The sequence below is a fragment of the Rattus norvegicus genome, chromosome 14, assembly GCF_036323735.1.
Source record: "Rattus norvegicus strain BN/NHsdMcwi chromosome 14, GRCr8, whole genome shotgun sequence".
Taxonomy (NCBI): domain Eukaryota; kingdom Metazoa; phylum Chordata; class Mammalia; order Rodentia; family Muridae; genus Rattus; species Rattus norvegicus.
Genome location: NC_086032.1, coordinates 107746171 through 107773225, shown reverse-complemented (window position 1 = coordinate 107773225; position 27055 = coordinate 107746171). Strand labels below are relative to the sequence as shown.

General features: G+C 44.0%; 1 protein-coding gene across 10 annotated transcripts in view; it reads left to right on the top strand.

The window, feature by feature from the left end:
• Positions 1–27055, top strand: part of Eml6 (EMAP like 6) — a 354900-nt gene that overhangs the window by 233567 nt on the left and 94278 nt on the right. For all 10 annotated transcript variants that reach the window (XR_010057763.1, XR_010057765.1, XR_010057762.1 and 7 more), the window contains 3 exons: positions 18436–18577; positions 20829–20981; positions 21153–21284. Coding sequence is in view for 5 of the 10 variants with exons in the window: in XM_063273849.1 (XP_063129919.1) it covers positions 18436–18577; positions 20829–20981; positions 21153–21284 (427 nt within the window). In the remaining 5 variants the exon portion in view is untranslated. The remainder of the gene's footprint in view (positions 1–18435; positions 18578–20828; positions 20982–21152; positions 21285–27055) is intronic.

Here is a 27055-nt window from a genome sequence, read left to right as displayed (position 1 = left end):
GGGACCAAACCACCAACCATTGAGCACACATGGAGGGACACATGGCTCCAGCCATGTATGTAGCAGAGGATAGCATTGTCCAGCATCAATAGGAAGAAAATCCCTTAGTCCCGAGAAGGCCCATATCCCCAGTGTACAGGAATGCTAGAGCATTGAGGTGGTAGGAGTGGATAGGTGGGAGTGGTGACATTTAATAGAAGCAGGGAGAGGGGAGAAGGGGTATGGGAAAGGGGAGAAAGAGGATAACATTTGAAATGTAATGCATAAACTATCCAAGAAAAAAATCTTTGTTCTCGGTGTGCTTCTCTTGGTCCTTTCCAAACTAATTTCTTTCTCTTTTTGGCCATAACTTATTTAATATTATAGAAAGTCATATTTTAACCCTCAAAATTTGAAAATGTTTGGAAATTAAACTTTTTTCCATAAATGCTGCATTTCTAAGTTTTTGGAGTTTTTAGACTATAATTTAAATTAGTGCAAACCCTTCTAATGATATAAAATATTATAAACTAGCTGGGGCAATTTTATTTAAATATACTTTAAACTTGATAATAAGGGCTTTTCACTTTGGGCTTTTACCATTGTGTTCTTTATTTGTTTACTTCTGCTTAATTCTGAAAGTAATTTCTGCTGTGGTCTATTGAGTACTGCCTACCATGGGTTGGACATTTATTTTCAGGAGAGATTTAATTGGTAGAGTTGTCCAATAGGTCAGGGACTAAAACCCACTACATTTCCCACAGCCATATGCTAAGAACCCAAGAGCCAGAACCCAACCCCCCTTTTACCACTCTTAGGCTGCTCCTTATTTGTCTGACTCTACGGGAAGTGGACACTACAGGAAGTGGACACTACGGGAAGGTGCAATCCCCTGAGCTAGTGGTTCCACTTAAGCCTACATTGTCAGTTTCCTTCCATCCTCTCACCTCACATGTGAATCATTCTGTCCCTTTCTGTGGGGGTCCCCGCAAATGCTGCAGCTGACAGAGAAATGATCCACCAGAGGCAAGAAGGAAATCTGGTCACTTAGTAAGCTGGGCTACTTCAAACTTCTAGAATCTGACCTGAGCAATTATTTTTGATGTATTTAAGTGCAGTACAACTTTGGGGGGAAAAGGTTTCCTTGTAACAATTATTACAACAAAGCTTAAGACCTGACTACAGAGATTTCTTTGCAAAGTATCCGTGATCTCTTCCTTATGAATGGGTTCTATTGGCTGAGAAACAGTGCTCGGGATAAGGGTCTTGGAGGAAGTATTTGTAACAAGCATAATAGTAAACTCTTTTGCAAAGTACCAGGACCTCTTTAGTAAGAATGGATTCTATTGACAGAGAAACAGTGCTTAGGGGGAGTCCAGGTAATTCAGGTGAAGCCTGGCTCTAATAGCAGGGAATCACCAGGCTATTAACAACATCTACTCCCTGACTTCTGGGTGGAAAGAAGTTTATCATTGAAGAGATAACTACCTGCTTAACATTCCTGTATTTTCCAGTATTCATCTGTGAACAGGAGGCCCTCATACCCCCTTTCCTTCAGTACCTTCATCCCCTTCATTCCCCTCAGCACCTTCCTCTTCTGATCCCTCTCATATTTGCTCTTCCTTTCTAGGTAAACTCAGTATTTGTGTTCGGTTAATCCTTGTGGTTCCCAAGGTCTCCCTATGCTTCTAGTAGTCATGGTAGAATAAGGGCTATCTTCTCCATCAAGACCCATAGTCCTGTTTGGAGAGAAGACAGCCACTAGGATGTAAAACCATTAGCTACCCTATTGTGGGCAAGTTCAGAACTTCTTTTCCATTTTTGAATGAATTCTGATGCACTTGCAGTGTGTGTGTGTGTGTGTGTGTGTGTGTGTGTGTGTGTGTGTGTTGTTGTTGTTGTTGTTGTTGTTGTTGTTGTTGTTGAAGAGAAAGGCAGCTACTTTGGGAGCTAGGAGAACCAGCAGCATGTACCAGATTTTGATAACCCCACTGTGCACAACTGGTGATGGAACAGTTCTCATGAAGGAGGTTTATCAAAAAGAAGGGGCACAGAGGTTACTCCTGGGTGCAGGAAGGAAAGAAAAGGTTGGGGGAAGGGAAATGAAGTTTTTTATTTGGGCCATGGTGCATGCAGAGGAGGACATGAGATGGGAGAGACGATAAGAATGTATCGCCTCTGGGCAGATAGTGATGATGTGTTACTGGGTCCCTTGGGGGCTGGCTGAGGAGGTGACTGATTGCCAACATTCTTTTTCTTATCATAAAGAGAAGAATTAAAAGGGGCATGATGGTGAGGTAGGGATAGGGACTGCAGCTTTTTAAAACTGCTTCCTGCTGTCCAAGGGCACTATCAGTTTTGGGGTGCAGTTGACCCTCACCCCTGGGATACATTCAATAGTTGTGGGCATTGGGCTCCTCTGTAATCCCGTAAGAGGAACTGGTTGAAAATTTTTGGGATTAGTCATTGGAGGAATGTGGAGAAGAGGTTGGTGAAACAGGGTCCAATAATAAAAGCAGAGAAATGAGAAGAAGAGGAAGAAAAGGAAGAGGAGGAGGAAGAGGAGGAGGAGGAGGAGGAGGAGGAAGAGGAGGAGGAGGAGGAGGAGGAGGAAGAAGGAAGAAGAAGAGGAGGAGAAACAGTCAGGAAGGGCAGTGTCCATTTCCATATAGGGTTTTCAAAGGCCTAGGGATCAGAGGCATTTGGAGTTGTTGGATTTTGTTCTTTATTATATCTGACTGGTTGACATAGAAACAGCACTCTTCTTGGAGAAAAAGGCAAAGGCTGCCTTCTTCAGCTGTAAGAAGGTCTAGTCCTCATTGGTTTTGAAGTGCCACTGCTACCTACTTGCTGGAGGTCCTGGATAAACTGGAAGAGAACTGATGGTTCAAGATTAGGGAGGCGGCTAGACCTATGACAACACTTGTGGTTATTCCTGCAGTGGCCAGGAGGGTCAGTATTTGAATTGCCCTTTTGTTATGCTACATGGCTATTGAGTCCCCAGCTAAGATTGGTAGGAGCTTCTGTCTATGTATTACCCCTAATTTAGGGAAGAGAAACACCAGTGTGCAAATTCCTCATCAGCTGGCACGTAGAAGATGACGCACCTGAGTACCACAAAGAATCGATGTGTTCTGGATTCTTAGGGCACTGTGGTCGAGATGAGGTATTGAAAGTTATGGTTTTGTTACAGTCCAGAGAACTTAATAATGTTCGTATGGAACATGTCCTGGATGCCTTTAAACAGTCTGCCAAACCAAAGAAGGTGATACAGATAAGATAGAGGGTCATGGCAACACCAGGGTCAGAGCCGTTGGTGAAGGTGAAAAGGGCCAGTGATAGGAGTTTTACCCAATCTAGGTGAAGTTTCTGTAACAGTTTGACAAGGGTGATTTTTAAAGACTGGTTAGTTCTAACCAGTCTCTCATTCCTGAGGACTGAGGGTGGTGTGGAAAATGAAAATACCAAGAGATGTTTAGGGCTTTAGGTAGGATTTGAGAAACTTGAAAGGTAAATTTGGGACCTTTGTCTGACAGGAGGAAGGCTGGGATTCCAAATCAAGGGATGATCTCACAGAGGAGGAGATCAGAGACTATCTGAGCCTTTTTGTTAGCGGTGGGGAATGCTTCTGCCCACCCTGAGAAAGTGTCTACCAAGACCAGAAGGTACTTGACACATTTGATAGTGGCATGTGGGTAAAGTTGGTTCCAGGGAGGGAACCTCTAGCCTGGTGGGTAAGAAAAGGAGAGTTATGATACCTGGAGTTGCGGTCTGACATCTGGCAGATTTTGTTAGAGGCAGTTATAGATGTTAAGAAATGCAAGTTCTCAGGGGTAGAGTGTAGGTATTATTTAACAAAGTAAAATAAGGCTTAGCTGTTAGGGTGAAAAGGCTGGTGAAGATAGGACAGAATCTGACAAGTGCCAGAGGGATGTGCGTTATAGTGTGAGAATGTCCTGTGGTGGGTAGAATGAGTCTTGGCCCGCAAGGGCTACAGCTCTAGCTGCCTCATCAGCTCAGTTGTTTCCCTTAGAGATGATAGAGTTCTCTGTCTGGTGGATCCAGGAATGAACAATTCCAGTAGCTGTGAGGAGATGGGAGGCTTTTAGCATGATCTTAGAGTCTGTATAGATGTTTAGGGATTCTCCTTGTGCCAATTGAAAGGCCTGTTGATTAGTGGTATAGGTGGGGAGAGCCCATGCCTCAGCCACCTCCATATCTGACAGCGTAGCATAGGCAGCTCTTTGGACTCCTTCACATATAAAGGAGCTGTCATCTGTGTACCAGGTATGGATGGCCTGAGGCAATATATCCTCCTATGTGGGTGAGAGATGGGAGGATAGTTCCTCTAAGGTTTCAGTGCAGGAATGAGATAGGGAGTGGACAGCATTTGGTCGAGGAAGAAGACTTGAGATATTGAGAGGTGTGCATGATTGAAAAGAAAGTGTAGAGCCTTCTATTAGGGGTATCTGAAGGGAAAGAACCCTGGAGGGAGGTAGAGTTTGTAAGCCTTTGTGAGTTAAGAGCTAAGACAGGTAATGAGAGGAGACAATGGTGATAGGTGACCCAAAGATTAGTTTGTTGGATTCTCAAATAAAGAGTTCAGCATCCGGGCTGGGGATTTAGCTCAGTGGTAGAGCGCTTACCTAGGAAGCGCAAGGCCCTGGGTTCGGTCCCCAGCTCCGAAAAAAAAGAACCAAAAAAAAAAAAAAAAAAAGAGTTCAGCATCTACTAAAGTAGGTATGCAGGGTCCCTTTTCTGATTGGCCAGGTCTAATGTTTATGACAAGTATGCTATGGGTGCAAAAGAAGGTCCTGGTTGGTGACTTAGGACCCCAAAGGCATATCCCTCTTTTTTCTGTTACATAGGTAGAAAGGGACAGGTTATCTCTAGGAATTAGAAGGCTGGGGCCTGTTGGAGAGTTTGAAAGAGCTTAGTAACTTGTTTGAGAAGAGGTTGCTGGGTGGGGCCTAATGCTGTGTTATGTAAGGAGCAGGAAAAGAGGAAAAAGGGACGAACCCAGGAACATAAAAAAGAAAGATATTCCTAGGATTAATAGAATCTCCTCTTTAGTGGAGGGGACTGCTGGAGACTGAATTAGGTGTTTTCTATCTAAGGTCCTGACTTTGTGGATCAGAGTAATTATTAGTTCCAAGTAGGAGACCTGAGGGGTGGGCAATTGTACCATACAAGGTGTGACTCTATAGCATCAGCAAAACATGAAATTTAGAAAAGCAGAGGTGTTAGTTTTTCTAATCCAGAGAGAGAGAGAGAAAGAGAGAGAAAGACAAAGAGAGAGAGAGAGAGAGAGAGAGAGAGAGAGAGAGAGAGACTTCAGAGGAAGATGTCATCAACATACTATAAAAGCTTAGATCTAGGAAGAGACAAAGAGAATAGGTCAGAAGCCAGGGCTTGGCCAAATAGTTGTGGGCTGTCCCAAAAGTCCTAAAGTAGAACAATCCAGGTGAGTTGGATAGAGAAGTGGGTTTCAAGGTCAGTCCAGGTAAAGGCAAAGATGTTTTGTGTCTGGGTATCTAGAGGGCTAGAGAAGAATACATCCTTGAGATCTAGGACCAAGAAATAAGTAGTCCCTGAGGAGAGAAGCATCTGAGGGTTAACCACAACAGGTAGAGAGGAACCATTGCAGAGTTAAGGAACCTGAGATCTTGAACCAGGTGATAGGTTTCTATGGGTTTCTTAACTTCAAGTATAGGGGTGTTAAAAGGGGAAAAAGTGGGATGGAGAATTTTTTTTCCTTAGGAGGTCAGAGATGATAGGGTTATGTCCTCTGAGGCTCTGAAGAGAGGGTACTGAGCTTGGGTGATGTACCAGGTAGGGTCCTGTAATTAGATGACAATGAGGGAATGGTGTTTAGCAATAGAGGGGTTCTGGGCGTCCCAGACTCAGGGATCCATCTCAGGGGGCTAGCAAAAGAAATGATGTGTTAGAGGCTGTAGGTTGAGTAGCTAGAAGGAAGAGAGGGCTGTGGGAGAATTTGAGTTCAAGTGAGAGGGAAATAAAGGAAATAGAGGCTCCCACTTTTGATAGAAGATTCCTTCCTAATACGGGGACAGGACACATTGGCACTACCAGAAAAGAATGGGTGAGAGGAATACCCCTAAAAAAATGCAACTAAGTAGTGGGGTCTGGTAAGGTTAGTAAGGCTACCCCCTACCCTGAGAGGTAGATCCCAAAACTCCATCAGGGCCAAGTAAGTGACCCCAGTGTCTAAAAGGAAGGAGATGGTCAACCTGATACCATAATGACTACACAGGGCTCCCTGTTAGTGACGATAGTGATCTGGTCAAGGGAACTTGGACCACTTCAGTCATCCATGACCAAGCCTAGGAGATTGGCTGGAGGGCGGTTTAGAACTGGTGTCCCTGTGGGACAGACAGAACAGCCTGTAGCTGGTGAGGAAGAGGAGAAGTCTAGAGAAGCTAGGAGAGAAAAGGAAGAGGAAGAGGCTGGGGGAACAGGGGAAGCTGACGAAGCCAATGAGAACAGTAAGGAAAATGCTTACTAGTTGGATCAAAGATAGTGGAAGTTTCATCTGGTTGAGAGATGTCATAGCTAGGAGAAGCTGAGTTGGGAAACAGAAAGAACAGAGAGAAGGTTTGAAGTGAAGGTAAGATGAAACCCGAACATAGGAAACCTCTTTCCATTTTCTGGATCTCTGGCAATAGCTGTAATTAATAATAATAGCTGGAATTAAGTGGCAAATTCTGACAATATCACACTGTATAACACTGAGGGAGGTTTATCAAAAGGAAGGGGTTAGAGGCTGCCTCTGATTAGAGGAAGAGTAAAATTGCTGGAGGGAGGAAAACCTGTTTTTTATCAGGGCCATTGTGAAAAGGACTTGTGATGCGGCAGCAAAGGGAACTTGTCACCTCTGGGCAGCTGGTGATGATGTGCCTCATTGTCTCCAGGTACCTTGGGGCAGGCTGTGGAGGTGCCTAATTGCCAACAGTAGGAATAAAACCAGTGTAACGGAGACATTACACTTCTATGGTCAGCTTCCTAAGGGATGAGTGAAGTCAAATCTTGGTCCATTTCTTGTGTCATTTAAGGTTCTTCTAGCCTGCCTCTGTCCCTGTACCATGTGGCATTTAAAGTGATCAGCCTGAGGAAAATAATTGTTTTCAAATCAGTTTGAGCCAGTGGCTTAAAATTATCACAGAGCCAGATCTGCAAAGAGACTGCAAACATATATGATAGGTTATTTTTCCACTGGTGAAAAGAGGCAATTCAAGCCAGATTAGAATATATTAAACGCAGATTTATTAGGAAGCTGCTCTCAGGTGAGTTCACTGGCCTCAAAGATTGAGGCCAGGGGAGTCACCATGAGAGAAGGGGGAGAAGGGGAATAGAGAGAAAGCAGGAACAGAGAGGAGGAGGAGGAAGAGGAGGAGGAGGAGGAGGAGGAGGAGGAAGAGGAGGAAGAGGAGGAAGAGGAGGAAGAGGAAGAGGAAGAGGAAGAGAAGGAGGAGGATGGAGAGAGAGGAAGAGGGAGAGGGACAGGAAGAAAGAGAGAAATGTTTGGATTATATAGGGAAGAGCCTCTGGGGGAAAAGGCAGCCCAGCTGGGAGAACCTGGAGGCCAGGTCTCCTATAAATACATAAAATGTGCACCTCAGTCTCTTGTCCTGGGATCTGAAACCAAACAGTAGAAAGCTCTCAGCAGAGCCAGTCTAAGAGAGACCGATTCCCCATCTTTTGTGACCTGGAGACCAGCTACAATGCATCACAGTTCCAACGATGGAGAGCAGAACCTTGCCGCTGAGCCCCAGCTTTCCCCAGATGTGTAATTGCACAGTACATTTGGAAGTTCACATCCTCTGCCAGATCACTGTTCTGCTCAGACAGCATCCCAGATCTCCCTTTGGAAAGCCGCCTGTTGCCCCAAAGCATTCCAACTGCAAACCCCACCAGGGATGTGTGTACAGTCTGCCTGCTATTGCTCTGAGCAGGAGCTTTCTTTTTTTATTATTATTATTAACTTGAGTATTTCTTATATACATTTTGAGTGTTATTCCCTTTCCCGTTTCCTCCCCCTCCCCTTCCTTATGGGTGTTCCCCTCCCCATCCTCCCCCCATTGCCGCTCTCCCCCCAAACCCTAGTTCACTGGGGGTTCAGTCTTAGCAGGACCCAGGGCTTCCCCTTCCACTGGTGCTCTTACTAGGCTATTCATTGCTACCTATGAGGTCAGAGTCCAAGGTCAGTCCATGTATAGTCTTTAGGTAGTGGCTTAGTCCCTGGAAGCTCTGGTTGCTTGGCATTGTTGTACATATGGGGTCTTGAGCCCCTTCGAGCTCTTCCAGTTCTTTCTCTGATTCCTTCAACAGGGGTCCTGTTCTTAGTTCAGTGGTTTGCTGCTGGCATTCGCCTCTGTATTGAGCAGGAGCTTTCTTAACCGACACTTATTACTACTGTGTGGTGCAACTCTCTTCTGAGTGTTGCGTTATTGAGAGATAAATTGGTTTTCTTCATGTTAAGTGTTGACATTTAAACACTGTTTTATACTAGTTACTGTTGGGAAGTCGGTCAGGATGTTTGTTCCAGTCAGGAGTTGCCTCCACGTGTGCTAATAATCACTTTTCAGCTTTCTGTCCATTACTGTTGTCACACAGGCACACCGACATATGAACAAATACTGAGTCTGAGCTTAACCTATGAAATTTAGGTTTATTTCTTTTCAGTCAGACTAAATGCCTCCTGTAGCTCAGTGGTAGAACGCTTGAGTAGCATGTGTGAGGTCCTAGGTTCAATCACCAGTATTGGGGCAGGAGAAACCCAAACCCAGTGCATTTGAAGGACTGCAAGTGATCGATCCATCCTTATCACCCTGTACAAAGCTTAAGTCCAAGTGGATCAAGGACCTCCACATCAAACCAGACACACTCAAACTAATAGAAGAAAAACTAGGGAAGCATCTGGAACACATGGGCACTGGAAAAAATTTCCTGAACAAAACACCAATGGCTTATGCTCTAAGATCAAGAATCGACAAATGGGATCTCATAAAACTGCAAAGCTTCTGTAAGGCAAAGGACACTGTGGTTAGGACAAAACGGCAACCAACAGATTGGGAAAAGATCTTTACCAATCCTACAACAGATAGAGGCCTTATATCCAAAATATACAAAGAACTCAAGAAGTTAGACCGCAGGGAAACAAATAACCCTATTAAAAAATGGGGTTCAGAGCTAAACAAAGAATTCACAGCTGAGGAATGCCGAATGGCTGAGAAACACCTAAAGAAATGTTCAACATCTTTAGTCATAAGGGAAATGCAAATCAAAACAACCCTGAGATTTCACCTCACACCAGTGAGAATGGCTAAGATCAAAAACTCAGGTGACAGCAGATGCTGGCGAGGATGTGGAGAAAGAGGAACACTCCTCCATTGTTGGTGGGATTGCAGACTGGTAAAACCATTCTGGAAATCAGTCTGGAGGTTCCTCAGAAAATTGGACATTGAACTGCCTGAGGATCCAGCTATACCTCTCTTGGGCATATACCCAAAAGATGCCTCAACATATAAAAGAGACACGTGCTCCACTATGTTCATCGCAGCCTTATTTATAATAGCCAGAAAATGGAAAGAACCGAGATGCCCTTCAACAGAGGAATGGATACAGAAAATGTGGTACATCTACACAATGGAATATTACTCAGCTATCAAAAACAACGAGTCTATGAAATTCGTAGGCAAATGGTTGGAACTGGAAAATATCATCCTGAGTGAGCTAACCCAATCACAGAAAGACATACATGGTATGCACTCATTGATAAGTGGCTATTAGCCCAAATGCTTGAATTACCCTAGATCCCTAGAACAAACGAAACTCAAGACGGATGATCAAAATGTGAATGCTTCACTCCTTCTTTAAATGAGGAAAAAGAATACCCTTGGCTGGGAAGGGAGAGGCAAAGATTAAAACAGAGACTGAAGGAACACCCATTCAGAGCCTGCCCCACAGGTGGCCCATACATATACAGCCACCCAATTGGACAAGATGGATGAAGCAAAGAAGTGCAGACCGACAGGAGCCGGATGTAGATCGCTCCTGAGAGACACAGCCAGAATACAGCAAATACAGAGGCGAATGCCAGCAGCAAACCACTGAACTGAGAATAGGTCCCCCGTTGAATGAATCAGAGAAAGAACTGGAAGAGCTTGAAGGGGCTCGAGACCCCAAAAGTACAACAATGTCAAGCAACCAGAGCTTCCAGGGACTAAGCCACTACCTAAAGACTATACATGGACTGACCCTGGACTCTGACCCCATAGGTAGCAATGAATATCCTAGTAAGAGCACCAGTGGAAGGGGAAGCCCTGGGTCCTGCTAAGACTGAACCCACAGTGAACTAGTCTATGGGGGGAGGGCGGCAATGGGGGGAGGGTTGGGAGGGGAACACCCATAAGGAAGGGGAGGGGGGAGGGGGATGTTTGCCCGGAAACCGGGAAAGGGAATAACACTCGAAATGTATATAAGAAATACTCAAGTTAATAAAAAAAAAAAAAAAGGACTGCAAGTGTATAAACAGGAATATTGCTGTCTAGTTCAATGACAAAGCAGGGTGGCACCTACACTTTAGAGTATGGATTCATAGAGGGCAGTAGTTAGGGTCAGTGGGATTAAGTAGTTTTACCACAATGTGGTGTGTTTATGCAGTTAAAGCAGGATAAGGATCTAGGGAGATTTCTCAGTTGGTGAAGTGCTTGTTGTGCAAGCATAAAGTACCTAAATTTGGATCCCAGTACCCACTTAAAAATCTAGGTGTAGTGACATTCATCTCTAACTCCAAGGCGGGGGGCTGGAGGTGGGCAGAGACCGGTGTTTCCCTGGAGTTCATTGGTCAGATAGCCTTGCTAAATCACTGAGGGGCCCTTTTCAAAACAAAAGATCAAGGGTGATTAAAGAAGACAGCCAATGTTAACCTCGGCCTCGACACACAAAGTACAGAAACACTGTGCAGTTCATCATCCTTATGTGCACACAGATACAAAACAAGGTGAGGGGAGGAAAGTTCACCACTTACCTGGATATTCATTGCTAGGAGGGAAAATGTCTTCCGTGCTTTAAACCCATACGCAGGGAGTCCTATGCTTTGCTTTCTGAATGATTTGTCTCAGGAACACCTAGCTTAAAGCTCATACATAAGAAATGATGTAGTGCGGGGCACGTCCTGTGTTTGCCAGAGGTCCCACGCCCGCGGATCCCGGCTCGCAGCAGCTCTCTGCTCCCAGACCCTGTGGGAAAGAGACCTCACCGCCTGATCAGGTGGGCACTCCTGAGGCTGCAGAGCGGAAGAGACCACCAACACTGCCCACCCCTGCCCACATCCCTGGCCCAAGAGGAAACTGTATAAGGCCTCTGGGCTCCCGTGGGGGAGGGCCCAGGAGCGGCATGACCCCTGCCTGAGACACCACCAGAACCTGAAGGAAACAGACCGGATAAACAGTTCTCTGCACCCAAATCCCGTGGGAGGGAGAGCTGAACCTTCAGACAGGCAGACAAGCCTGGGAAACCAGAAGAGACTGCTCTCTGTACATACATCTCGGACGCCGGAGGAAAACACCAAAGGCCATCTGGAACCCTGGTGCACTGAAGCTCCCGGAAGGGGCGGCACAGGTCTTCCTGGTTGCTGCCGCTGCAGAGAGCCCATGGGCAGCACCCCGCGAGCAAACTTGAGCCTCGGGACCACAGGTAAGACCAACTTGTCTGCTGCAAGAGAGCTGCCTGGTGAGATCGGGACACACAGAGGCAGAGTTCATCTAGGACCAGGCACGTCCTGTGTTTGCTGGAGGTCCCACGCCCGCGGATCCCGGCTCGCAACAGCTCTCTGCTCCCAGACCCTGTGGGAAAGAGACCTCACCGCCTGATCAGGTGGGCACTCCTGAGGCTGCAGAGCGGAAGAGACCACCAACACTGCCCACCCCTGCCCACATCCCTGGCCCAAGAGGAAACTGTATAAGGCCTCTGGGCTCCCGTGGGGGAGGGCCCAGGAGCGGCATGACCCCTGCCTGAGACACCACCAGAACCTGAAGGAAACAGACTGGATAAACAGTTCTCTGCACCCAAATCCCGTGGGAGGGAGAGCTAAACCTTCAGAGAGGCAGACAAGCCTGGGAAACCAGAAGAGACTGCTCTCTGTGCACACATCTCGGACGCCAGAGGAAAACACAAAAGGCCATCTGGAACCCTGGTGCACTGAAGCTCCCGGAAGGGGCGGCACAGGTCTTCCTGGTTGCTGCCTCTGCAGAGAGCCCGTGGGCAGCACCCCACGAGCGAACTTGAGCCTCGGGACCACAGGTAAGACCAACTTTTCTGCTGCAAGAAAGCTGCCTGGTGAACTCAAGACACAGGCCCACAGGAACACCTGAAGACCTGTAGAGAGGAAAAACTACACACCCGAAAGCAGAACACTCTGTCCCCATAACTGACTGAAAGAGAGGAAAACAGGTCTACAGCACTCATGACACACAGGCTTATAGGACAGTCTAGCCACTGTCAGAAATAGCAGAACAAAGTAACACTAGAGATAATCTGATGGCGAGAGGCAAGCACAGGAACCCAAGCAACAGAAACCAAGACTACATGGCACCATCGGAGCCCAATTCTCCCACCAAAACAAACATGGAATATCCAAACACACCAGAAAAGCAAGATCTAGTTTCAAAATCATATTTGATCATGATGCTGGAGGACTTCAAGAAAGACGTGAAGAACTCCCTTAGGGAAACACAGGAAAACATTAATAAACAAGTAGAAGCCTTCAGAGAGGAATCGCAAAAATCCCTGAAAGAATCGCAGAAATCCCTGAAGGAATTCCAGGAAAACACAATCAAACAATTGAAGGAATTAAAAATGGAAATAGAAGCAATCAAGAAAGAACACATGGAAACAACCCTGGATATAGAAAACCAAAAGAAGAGACAAGGAGCTGTAGATACAAGCCTCACCAACAGAATTCAAGAGATGGAAGAGAGAATCTCAGGAGCAGAATATTCCATAGAAATCATTGACACAACTGTCAAAGATAATGTAAAGCAGAAAAAGCTACTGGTCTAAAACATACAGGAAATCCAGGACTCAATGAGAAGATCAAACCTAAGGATAATAGGTATAGAAGAGAGTGAAGACTCCCAGCTCAAAGGACCAGTAAATATCTTCAACAAAATCATAGAAGAAAACTTCCCTAACCTAAAAAAAGAGATACCCATAGGCATACAAGAAGCCTACAGAACTCCAAATAGATTGGACCAGAAAAGAAACACCTCCCGTCACATAATAGTCAAAACACCAAATGCACAAAATAAAGAAAGAATATTAAAAGCAGTAAGGGGAAAAGGTCAAGTAACATATAAAGGCAGACCTATCAGAATCACACCAGACTTCTCGCCAGAAACTATGAAGGCCAGAAGATCCTGGACTGATGTCATACAGACCCTAAGAGAACACAAATGCCAGCCCAGGTTACTGTATCCTGCAAACTCTCAATTAACATAGATGGAGAAACCAAGATATTCCATGACAAAACCAATATTACACAATATCTTTCTACAAATCCAGCACTACAAAGGATAATAAATGATAAAGCCCAACATAAGGAGGCAAGCTATACCCTAGAAGAAGCAAGAAACTAATCGTCTTGGCAACAAAACAAAGAGAATGAAAGCACACAAACATAACCTCACATCCAAATATGAATAAAACGGGAAGCAATAATCACTATTCCTTAATATCTCTCAACATCAATGGCCTCAACTCCCCAATAAAAAGAAATAGATTAACAAACTGGATACGCAATGAGGACCCTGCATTCTGCTGCCTACAGGAAACACACCTCAGAGACAAAGACAGACACTACCTCAGAGTGAAAGGCTGGAAAACAACTTTCCAAGCAAATGGTCAGAAGAAGCAAGCTGGAGTAGCCATTCTAATATCAAATAAAATCAATTTTCAACTAAAAGTCATCAAAAAAGATAAGGAAGGACACTTCATATTCATCAAAGGAAAAATCCACCAAGATGAACTCTCAATCCTAAATATCTATGCCCCAAATACAAGGGCACCTACATATGTAAAAGAAACCTTACTAAAGCTCAAAACACACATTGGACCTCACACAATAATAGTGGGAGATTTCAACACCCCACTCTCATCAATGGACAGATCATGGAAACAGAAATTAAACAGAGATGTAGACAGACTAAGAGAAGTCATGAGCCAAATGGACCTAACGGATATTTATAGAACATTCTATCCTAAAGCAAAAGGATATACCTTCTTCTCAGCTCCTCATGGTACTTTCTCCAAAATTGACCATATAATTGGTCAAAAAACGGCCCTCAACAGGTACAGAAAGATAGAAATAATCCCATGCGTGCTATCGGACCACCACGGCCTAAAACTGGTCTTCAATAACAATCAAGGAAGAATGTCCACATATACTTGGGAATTGAACAATGCTCTACTCAATGATAACCTGGTCAAGGAAGAAATAAAGAAAGAAATTAAAAACTTTTTAGAATTTAATGAAAATGAAGGTACAACATACCCAAACTTATGGGACACAATGAAAGCTGTGCTAAGAGGAAAACTCATAGCGCTGAGTGCCTGCAGAAAGAAACAGGAAAGAGCATATGTCAGCAGCTTGACAGCACACCTAAAAGCTCTAGAACAAAAAGAAGCAAATACACCCAGGAGGGGTAGAAGGCAGGAAATAATCAAACTCAGAGCTGAAATCAACCAAGTAGAAACAAAAAGGACCATAGAAAGAATCAACAGAACCAAAAGTTGGTTCTTTGAGAAAATCAACAAGATAGATAAACCCTTAGCCAGACTAACGAGAGGACACAGAGAGTGCGTCCAAATTAACAAAATCAGAAATGAAAAGGGAGACATAACAACACATTCAGAGGAAATTCAAAAAATCATCAGATCTTACTATAAAAACCTATATTCAACAAAACTTGAAAATCTTCAGGAAATGGACAATTTCCTAGACAGATACCAGGTACCGAAGTTAAATCAGGAACAGATAAACCAGTTAAACAACCCCATAACTCCTAAGGAAATAGAAGCAGTCATTAAAGGTCTCCCAACCAAAAAGAGCCCAGGTCCAGACGGGTTTAGTGCAGAATTCTGTCAAACCTTCATAGAAGACCTCATACCAATATTATCCAAACTATTCCACAAAATTGAAACAGATGGATCACTACCGAATACCTTCTACGAAGCCACAATTACTCTTATACCTAAACCACACAAAGACACAACAAAGAAAGAGAACTTCAGACCAATTTCCCTTATGAATATCGACGCAAAAATACCAACAAAATTCTGGCAAACCGAATCCAAGAGCACATCAAAACAATCATCCACCATGACCAAGTAGGCTTCATCCCAGGCATGCAGGGATGGTTTAATATACGGAAAACCATCAACGTGATCCATTATATAAACAAACTGAAAGAACAAAACCACATGATCATTTCATTAGATGCTGAGAAAGCATTTGACAAAATTCAACACCCCTTCATGATAAAAGTCCTGGAAAGAATAGGAATTCAAGGCCCATACCTGAACATAGTAAAAGCCATATACAGCAAACCAGTTGCTAACATTAAACTAAATGGAGAGAAACTTGAAGCAATCCCACTAAAATCAGGGACTAGACAAGGCTGCCCACTCTCTCCCTACTTATTCAATATAGTTCTTGAAGTTCTACCCAGAGCAATCAGACAACAAAAGGAGGTCAAGGGGATACAGATCGGAAAAGAAGAAGTCAAAATATCACTATTTGCAGATGATATGATAGTATGTTTAAGTGATCCCAAAAGTTCCACCAGAGAACTACTAAAGCTGATAAACAACTTCAGCAAAGTGGCTGGGTATAAAATTAACTCAAATAAATCAGTTTCCTTCCTCTATACAAAAGAGAAACAAGCCGAGAAAGAAATTAGGGAAACGACACCCTTCATAATAGACCCAAATAATATAAAGTACCTCGGAGTGACTTTAACAAAGCAAGTAAAAGATCTGTACAATAAGAACTTCAAGACACTGAAGAAGGAAATTGAAGAAGACCTCAGAAGATGGAAAGATCTCCCATGCTCATGGATTGGCAGGATTAATATAGTAAAAATGGCCATTTTACCAAAAGCGATCTACAGATTCAATGCAATCCCCATCAAAATACCAATCCAATTCTTCAAAGAGTTAGACAGAACAATTTGCAAATTCATCTGGAATAACAAAAAACCCAGGATAGCTAAAGCTATCCTCAACAATAAAAGGACTTCAGGGGGAATCACTATCCCTGAACTCAAGCAGTATTACAGAGCAATAGTGATAAAAACTGCATGGTATTGGTACAGAGACAGACAGATAGACCAATGGAATAGAATTGAAGACCCAGAAATGAACCCACACACCTATGGGCACTTGATTTTTGACAAAGGAGCCAAAACCATCCAATGGATAAAAGATAGCATTTTCAGCAAATGGTGCTGGTTCAACTGGAGGTCAACATGTAGAAGAATGCAGATCGATCCATGCTTATCACCCTGTACAAAGCTTAAGTCCAAGTGGATCAAGGACCTCCACATCAAAGCAGACACACTCAAACTAATAGAAGAAAAACTAGGGAAGCATCTGGAACACATGGGCACTGGAAAAAATTTCCTGAACAAAACACCAATGGCTCATGCTCTAAGATCAAGAATCGACAAATGGGATCTCATAAAACTGCAAAGCTTCTGTAAGGCAAAGGACACTGTGGTTAGGACAAAACGGCAACCAACAGATTGGGAAAAGATCTTTACCAATCCTACAACAGATAGAGGCCTTATATCCAAAATATACAAAGAACTCAAGAAGTTAGACCGCAGGGAAACAAATAACCCTATTAAAAAATGGGGCTCAGAGCTAAACAAAGAATTCACAGCTGAGGAATGCCGAATGGCGGAGAAACACCTAAAGAAATGTTCAACATCTTTAGTCATAAGGGAAATGCAAATCAAAACAACCCTGAGATTTCACCTCACACCAGTGAGAATGGCTAAGATCAAAAACTCAGGGGACAACAGATGCTGGCGAGGATGTGGAGAAAGAGGAACACTCCTCCATTGTTGGTGGGATTGCAAACTGGTACAACCATTCTGGAAATCAGTCTGGAGGATCCTCAGAAAATTGGACATTGAACTGCCTGAGGATCCAGCTATACTTCTCTTGGGCATATACCCAAAAGATGCCCCAACATATAAAAAAGACACGTGCTCCACTATGTTCATTGCAGCCTTATTTATAATAGCCAGAAGCTGGAAAGAACCCAGATGCCCTTCAACAGAGGAATGGATACAGAAAATGTGGTACATCTACACAATGGAATATTACTCAGCTATCAAAAACAACGACTTTATGAAATTCGTAGGCAAATGGTTGGAACTGGAAAATATCATCCTGAGTGAGCTAACCCAAACACAGAAAGACATACATGGTTTGCACTCACTGATAAGTGGCTATTAGCTCAAATGCTTGAATTACCCTAGATGCCTAGAACAAATGAAACTCAAGACAGATGATCAAAATGTGAATGCTTCACTCCTTCTTTAAAAGGGGAACAAGAATACCCTTGGCAGGGAATAGAGAGGCAAAGATTAAAACAGACACAGAAGGAACACCATTCAGAGCCTGCCCCACATGTGGCCCATACATATACAGCCATCCAATTAGACAAGATGAATGCAGCAAAGAAGTGCAGGCCGACAGGAGCCGGATGTATATCGCTCCTGAGAGACACAGCCAGAATACAGCAAATACAGAGGCGAATGCCAGCAGCAAACCACTGAACTGAGAACGGGACCCCTGTTGAAGGAATCAGAGAAAGAACTTGAAGAGCTTGAAGGAGCTCGATACCCCTTATGAACAACAATGCCAATCAACCAGAGCTTCCAGGGACTAAGCCACTACCTAAAGACTATACATGAACTGACCCTGGACTCTGACCTCATAGGTAGCAATGAATATCCTAGTAAGAGCACCAGTGGAAGGGGAAGCCCTTGGTCCTGCTAAGACTGAACCCCCAGTGAACGTGATTGTTGGGGGGAGGGCAGTAATGGGGGGAGGGTGGGGAGGGGAACACCCATAAAGAAGGGGAGGGGGAGGGATTAGGGGGATGTTTGCCTGGAAACCGGGAAAGGGAATAACACTCGAAATGTAAATAAGAAACACTCAAGTTAATAAAAAAAAAAAAAAAAAAAAAAGAAATGATGTAGTGCGCTCATCTTGCCTGAAAGGGGCTGTTTATTCTTGTGTTCACCTGCCTGAGGCGCTCTCAGCCTGAGGCGCTCTCAGCCTGAGGTGCTCTCACTCAGCACAGGCTGAAGAGGGGCTGGGCAGAATGCATGGGTTTACTTTGTTTTGTTTCCTCTCTCACAGGGACACATGGAAGGGGAAGTGTGGGGGCTGGCAGCACACCCTCTCCTGCCCATCTGTGCCACAGTAAGTGATGACAAAACACTTCGGATCTGGGAATTATCCTCCCAGCACCGCATGCTGGCAGTACGAAAACTTAAAAAAGGTAGGTAAACAACATCTCCTTACAAGTAAAGGTGTCTGTTTAAAGGCAACAGACTCTGTTGTGTTCACCCACTCAACTCGCTCATTCAACCACTGTTTATTGAAAGCATGTACCTGTTTCGATTCTAAAACTAGGAGCAAGGAAATCCAAAATTCACCGTGCAGTTAAAATTAAGAGTGCACAAGACTTTCCAGAAAGCTGGCCTGATCTCAGAGTACCCCATCTCCATTCATTTTGCTTGAACTGCACAAGTGCTTGCCCCCCAGGGTGTGTTCTTTTCTCATTGAGAGCTGAAGTATGTCAGTTATAAAAACAAAACCAAGGGAGAAAAACACTCTATATCTACGACTAACAGACCCCAGAATGTATAGAAAATAAAAGGTCAGTTTGGTAGAAAACAATTCTTGATGTCATAAATGAGTGTTGGACATTTGTGCACAGTACAGACATCTGCCAGGAGGTAACAGTTCAGCAAATGCTTCTTGAGTACCTCTGTATGTCAGTCCCTGGGAGCCCACAGAGAACAGTCTCATCTCTAGAATCAGATACAGACAAGATTTGAAAGGAGTCCCAACAGCACCTGCCCTGCTTACTCAGATAATTTGAGAAGGATCTAAAAATAGGACTCTCTATAAAGGGGTGGGTAGGAATGACCAGGAATGACTGCTGTGCCACCAGTAACTGTGGGTGTCCTCTCAAGGCCTAGGCTTTAAGAAACAAAAGGACGGAGTGGTTGGTGGAGTGTCCGAGATGGTGTCCAGGAGGTGTCTGGAAGAGCAGACAGTTCAGCCTGCCAGTTCTCTACTTTCCAATCTTGTCAACTCCATCCTGGTCAAATTCACCAGATACCATGAGGCCTCTGACACAACCCACTTGGGCCAGCTTCCGGCAGAGAGGAGATGAAGCTCACACGTGAGCAAGAGGCCACAGAAGCTCAGCTCACACTTGCCACCTAGCACTGTTTTCTTAGGCAACAAGAGAGCTGAGCCTTGAGGTCTAACAAAATTCTTAAGACAGGAAAGGCTAAGCTTGGGCTCTGGGCTTTCAATATTTGTACTGGGTCATTCATTCTGTGTGCAGAGACAAGGGGGTGTATTCTAAAGGAACAATGCCAAATGAAATCATACTGAGTGGTAGTATCAGTGTGAGCCACAGGTCACACTAGCACATGACCTCTACTCTGCAGAGACCTGGTGAATAAGGCCACCATTTATACCACTTACAGAACAGGAAACGGAGACAGGTTACCATAGTACTTTGTCCACCATTACCTAACTAATGAATAGTGAAACAGTGCACAGTGACCTCAAGAGCAGGCCTGTGCACTGGTTGTCACTGTCTACCCACATGGCCTCACTTTATCCTGGACTCCTACAACTTGGCAGCTGGTGGGGCAAGGATTTCAACCAAGTTCAGAGCCATGCTCTGAATAACTGAATCATTTGCCCACTAACCTGCATTGTAAAATGAAACTAGGGCCTTTTGTAGAAGCTACAAAAAATTAGTTCAAAAGAGCAGCTGTTGCTGAATCTTAGATAACAATTCCTCCAGTTTCCCTTGCTCTCCCTTGATATAACTGTCTCTCCTTTCGCTCGAAGCCATGGCCTAAATTGTGTGGTAAATTGTGGTTCACCCACCCTGATGACTGTCCCCAGGGCTAGCTGGTCTTTTCGAAGTCTCACTACGGTGGCTTGGCTGACTCGCAGGAGGTAAAGAAGCATTAACTGGACAAATGAATGGAGAAATTGCTTACATAAGCCAATTCCAAGTTACACAGTTTCAACATCTCCAGCAGAGGTGTGGCTCCATGTGAAGCCAGATTGAACAGCTTCAGCACAAAGCAGCTTGGCCTGGGCTGGGTCAACCAGAACTTTCCACCTCTTGACCGTGTGTTACGATCCGAGAAGCAGAAAAATTTAAATTATGAGGGCGTCTAAGTAAAACAAATGTGCTTCCAGTCATGATGTTCCAAAAATGGTCTCTAGAAATTATGTCGGAGAACACATGTTGGTCCTCTCCTTCTACCATGGGTTCTCAGGTTCAAACTCAGGCTGTCAGGCCTGCATAAGAAGTGCTTTTACCGACAGGAGTATGTCACTAGTCCCCAAACGATGACATTTCAATACCCACCTGGGTAGTGGTGCTGAAATCCAGTCACCTGTAATCATGTGTTTCATATTTCTCCTGTGTCAACATTTACTTTACTCAACAGCCGAGAGCTCAAATAGGATTGTCTTGGATCCTTCTGTAGGAGGAAGATGCTGTGCCTTCTCCCCCGATGGGAAAGCCTTAGCTGTTGGATTGAATGACGGAAGTTTCTTGGTGGTGAATGCTGACACCGTGGAAGACATGCTCTCCTTCCATCACAGAAAAGAAATGATCTCCGACATAAGATTTTCAAGAGGTAAAGATGACAGTAATACACTTTAAAAGCTAGCAATCTTGAGGCCATTTTTTTATATAAAAATGGACTGTTCTAAAAGTTTCTTTGACCTTTCTCCCACCTCAAAATCTTAAGTTCTGTTACTTGTGTTCTGTTACTGTGCTGCTGTTAACTACATACCTGTCTCTATAGATACAGGAAAGTACCTCGCTGTGGCATCCCATGATAACTTCGTGGATATTTACAACGTGCTTACAAGCAAGAGGGTTGGCATCTGTAAAGGAGCGTCTAGTTACATCACACACATTGACTGGGACTCTAGAGGTAAAACAGACTGCGGTAAAAAAAAAAAAAAGATAAAACTTAAACTCATGCATCATTTTCAGAGAGAATGGTATTGAGTTTTAGTGGAAAATAGGAAGAAGACCCATGGCAGTGTATGAGGCTAACCCGACTGACAGCCCAGGAGTGGTTACTGTTAACATTTTGAGAATTTTTCTATTCCACAAGCATCACCATTAATTGAAGCCACTGGGGCTTAAGTTACCGTTGCTGGGTTACCGTGCTTTGGACTGCATATGATCTGTCCTTGCTTTTATCTATTCATCCTTCTGACCCGGGCTCTGTCTCCAGGAATTCAGACCCCGATATCTCAATCAGCTGTTGGCAGACACAGAAAGCTATATTCAGCTCACCTGAATTTACTTTTCTCCAAAGCTCCTAGCTTCCCCCTTTGTATCCTCCAAGTTACTTCCATAAAACCATGAAGGCCTATTAATGTCTATTAATGTCTATTTAATACATCTGGCATCTACCATTTGCAAAGTCTTAAGTCAGAAAATGCGGATCTAAAAGTAAGGCATAGCTTCTATTCTCTGTAAACCTTACAATTTAGGGAGGGAAATGGGCTTGTTCTGAAAGAATGTAAGAGTACAGTGACTAGGCATGGGATAAGTTCTGAGTCCCTGTAGGAGCTACACAGCATGTCACTATTACATCCTGTCTGGAGAATTGGCTGATTCTAAGATTTCAGAGCAAGCATTTAGGACTGGGCAGGATCCTCACTTGCAAAGAAGTCATAGTCTCTTGCGGTAGGAAAGCAGCAAGTGCTGTGTCTGTCCTGAGGAGAGAGCTCCAAGAGAAGTCCAAGATGCCTTCATAAGCATGGCTCACCAGATAGCAAAGTAAAAAAGGAGGTCTCCCAAGCAAAGGGAACATGGTGCTGTGGTGCTGAGATGGGGAGGTGGGAGGACCAGCGGCTGGTTAAGAAGAGGTGAGGAACACTTGGCTGAGGGGGTATTAGGAAGGAATGTTTGGAAAGCCCAATTAGGACAGAGTCAAAAGGGAATCTTCCATCACACTCATTCATGCTGAGTTTGTTCTGGAGGAACTGGGTGGCTGCAGGGTATTTTCAATGGGGCATCCATAAAACCAACTGATAAAAGTCAGAGAAAGGTGGCAGGAGTCTGACCCAGGAAGAGGTTCCTGCAGAGTCTCTGTTATTTTTATCTAATAATTAACTAGTTATGTTTATTTAATAATATTTAGTTATTTAATAATATTTTATTTTGAGTATTTTTTGAGATAGTCACAGACCGGGCCAGGCAGATGTTTAGCTATGCTGCACTAGAATCTGAACTCTATTTGAGCTTTATGGCCTGCAGGAGTTTTCTCAGTACAGTCAGTAGAAAGAAAAACATGTGACTTAGTGTAAAAGGTGCCAGTCCCAACAAGGGCAGAGGGAAATCAGATAAGTCTCCCTGGCTTTCAGGTCAGACAGATTAAAGTCAAGGGCATGAGATGAGATCTGTGGTCAGGCAGGAACACTGCAACTTGAGTCACCTTACCTTGGTGAGGCCAAGGGTCAAGTGGGAAGAGTTGCCTGTTACCACCTTTCCTTTGTATTCTCTGCTCTATTGTCTTGAAGACTCAAGAAGGCCATGGTGTCCCTCTTCCTTCTCTCTGTGTGCAAGATGGAGAAAGACGACTGTTCTGAGTCCACCACACACACCACTACAGACTGTGGGTTGCCTGGAACATTGACTCCCTTCCCCAGTCACAGCCATTTTATTTTGGAAATGAAGGGGCAACAGAAAAAAATGGGATGTATGAAATTTTTACTTGGAAGATTTTAAAAGAATTTCAAATATAAATAACCATGTTGCCATTATTAAATATGCCAGCTCAAGCTTGGAGCATAGCCTCATTGCGTATGGCCGTTATTACACACCTCCAGAACTCACTTCCTCTTGTGAGACTAGAATTCTCTACCCAGCACACAGTAGCTAGGAACATCCACTTTCTGCCTTATAAAATTAATTTCTCTATGTGCCTCGTCCTAGTGAAATCCCCCAGCACTGTCCTCTCATTTCCCTCCACACAGTGTCCTCAGGGATCATCCATGCAATGGCCTGTGTCAGAATTCCCTTCTTCAGACAGGCGAAAGCTGACTATGTGTCTGTCCCACGTTTTGCTTTCATGTTTACCTGTTGATACACACCTAGGTTGCCTCCACACTTTAGCAATTGTGAACAATGCTGCCATGAATCTGGGTGCACAAGTATCTTTCCAAGACCATGTTTTCAGTACCTTGGGTTTATGCCCAGGAATGGAGGACGTGGATCACATAGTCGCTAGGACTGTTGGTAATGTGGTTGCTATGGGAGAGGGGGAGCACTGAAAGGGGATCTTATAAAGTACCTCAAAATGGAGCCATTGCTTGGAAAAGGGGAGAGAGAAGTGCAATACCTTGTCCTTTATTCTACCCAAGGCTAGCCTCTAGGACTGGGAAGACACTCAGAGTAAAAGGAGGAAGAGGTCAGGGTTTCTGAAGGTGCACTGACCTCTCTTTCTAAAAGATCCTTCAGTCAGGTGGAGGTGTCAGACCAGTGGTCCCTATAGCTTGAGAGCAGAGTAGAATACGTGTGATCTCTAAAGTCTACTCCACCTTGAGAATAGAAGCAGACCCCGAGGTCCCTATAGCTTAAGAACGTAGTAGAACGTGTGTTGTCTCTAAAGGCTATGCCGTCTGGAGAATGCGAGCAGGTGAGCCCATACCACCTGCCTACTTTAGCCACAGTCCATCAGCTGTAAACTCTTTGTCATCCAGATATGCCAGGTCCAAAGGCGTTGCATCTCAGGAAAGTGCCATACTCCCCAAGACCAGCCTAGCTTTTGACAGCAGAGACCCCAAGAACACGGACAGGGTAAAGAGCAAGATTTAGATGCAGGAGTTTGTTAGTTTGTTTGTTTGTTTTTTCTCTCATCACAACAGAAACAGTGAAAGCCAGAATCAGCTGGCTTGGCAGGGGTGGGGATGACATAGGCGCAGGCTCAGCCTCAGCAGCCCTCGTGCCCATAGCAACCACAGCTCATTTGCTTTTGCAGGAACATCAATGCGTGGAACACTGGAGAAAAGAATACACAGGGAGACAAAAGACAGAATCTGTTCTCGATAGCCAAAGTTCATTTCTAAAAACAGCAGGACTATATGATCCTAGGCAGTCGAGAGATGGAGCTCTCATAGGACACTTCATTTCTATTATCGCGGCAAATGGCCTGGCATTGATTTGATTCATATAGTACACTGCTTTGACTTATACAGTACAATTCTGGAATTATCCTGACCTGTAAGATGTGGCAGCCAGGCTAACACATGTGGCGTTTGCTCTGTGTGGCTGGTGCTCTCTCCTTAGCAATGAGGACAGTTTTTGTTTGTTTGTTTATTTGGTTGGTTGGTTTGCTTGCTTATTTTGTTTTTCTGTCCTGTTTTCTGTGTGAGCAGACTTTTATAGTGATAAAAAATGTGAGTTCTGAAATAATTTCTATTATTTGGGGCAATAATATATGGATGAAAGTTCAGACTCTTTTCATCTTTGCTTTTACTCCTTGCCCTAAGATTTCAGAGTGTTTGGGGGCAGGTGTGTGTGTGTGTGTGTGTGTGTGTGTGTGTGTGTTTGTTTGTATGTGTGTGTGTTTCTGTGTATGTGTGAATGTATGGGTGTATGTGTATATATGTATATATGTGTTATGTTTGTGTATAGGTGTACTTGTGTGTATATATTTGTGTGTGTGTGTTTCTGTGTATGTGTGAATGTATGGGTGTATGTTTGTGTATATATGTGTGTATATGTTTGTGTATGTTTGTGTATAGGTATAGGGTTGGGGTTATTTGTGTATATGTATATGTTTGTGTGTGTGTATGTGTGTGTATGTTTGTGTATAGGTGTACATGTGTGTGTGTGTGTGTGTGTGTACATGCACTTGTGGGCAGGGATAGGAAGAGAAAGCAAAGAAAGAGAATGCACAGCAAGCAGAGGGAAAGAAAGAGTGGTGACCTAAATGTTTTTTTCATTTAGAAAGAAGGGAGAAAACACATATCTGTAATTTTCTTGAACACAAAAAAATAAGTGGTTTTTAATTCATATTACATCTTGCAAGGACCAGAAGCCCACTAAGCTAGCCCAAATTTTAAATAATGACGAAGAATGAGTTCATTGAGAGATCTAGACTGCTCATAGCCTCCCAGAGCAGGAAACAATACCCAAGGAACTGACCTGAAAACGGGGCAGCACTTGGGAGGTAGAGGCAGGGGAATGCCTAAGTTCAAGGTCAGTTTGGTCTACAGAGTGAGTTCCAGGACATCCAGGGCTACACAGAGAAATCCTGTCTTGAGAAAGCAACAGAAGGGGCAGGGAGGGAGGGCAGAGGAGGAGGGGGGGGAGGAGGAGGGGGAGGAGGAGGAGGGGGGGGAGGAGGATGAGGAGAAGGAGGAAGAGGAGGTAGAGGAGGAGGAGGAGGAGGAGGAGGAGGACTCACTTGCATGCAGCCCAGTCTCAGATCCCCCCAAATGTTACTCTCAACTGTAAAATCCACATCTTGTCCCAGCTGGGCACCCACAGATTCAGCATCCCTGATGGCAACTTCCTGAAAGAAACAGATTTTTGATATCCTGGCCTAGTGTGGTCTGGTTCCTCCTGAGTCAACATCAGCTCCCAGAGTTAAACTAGCCTTCAGTAGAGGTGGTTCTTAAGGAAAGGTGAGCCAACCAACTGCCCACAGGTGTCTGGCATTGCTTGGGCTGGCCTCTCTTGAGTCTCTAACTCCCTTGCAGTCAGTTCCTTACCTAGCCGGCTCAGTATTTGGAGATTTAATTATAAATTATGACCTTTAAAACTGTAATTAGTAAAGTGAGTTGTTGACATGACCTGAGAACTACAACTGAGTTTTCTTTCTAGTACTTTCTGTCTCAAAAGGCATTCAGAAAATGGCTTGCCTGAATTTTGTAATCTGTTTCCCACATATTTTACAGCTGTCTTTGAAAGTCCTAATAACATAGTTTCTTTGTAGATATGTTTAGTTCATTAGAAAAGTAACAGCTGCTAACTTCTTTCTAACACTAAGCAGAGAGAGAGCCCTTAACCACCCTCATTTCCTGCTTCCTTTTTCTCCATTTTTCTGTTTACTATATAATCTGTAAAGCATATATTTCTCACACACCCCTCTTTCAGATCCTTCGAGCCTCAGAGTCAGTGTGGCCCTTCCCCCAGTCATTTGATAACTTACCAAATGAGAAACTATTAATATCAGCAGTGAAGGGACTGGAGAACCTCATTTCTTAGTTTATTACTTGAAAACACTCATTTAGACCTTCCTTATGTCACACTATGTAAAACTGTTACAGATAGCATGCAAAGTACATACATGCAAGCCACATGCATGCAAACCACAGAGGACTCTTTGGGTATTAATTTTTCCAAGAGCACCTCAAAGTTCCTAGATACACAGTTATAGGGGAAATAGCATTTTATGTAAAGTATTTACTGTGCAAATGCTTGAATCTGGGCTGAGGCAGTCAATAGAGGGTCCGGAGTCAAGTGAGTTCCTAGTTGTGGAAGCTTGACCATAGAGACATTGTAGTCCTCTAAACTATTCTCATGTCCAAGCCTGATTGAAATTTTCCATACTTAAACTGTTGTAGAAAAATAGAGGATACCACCCTCCAACATATGACACTTCCAGTCATGAAGGACTGCTGCCCTTGGAGGAGGAGAGTTTGGAAGATGAATCAGTGATGAGACCATAGTTGTATATCG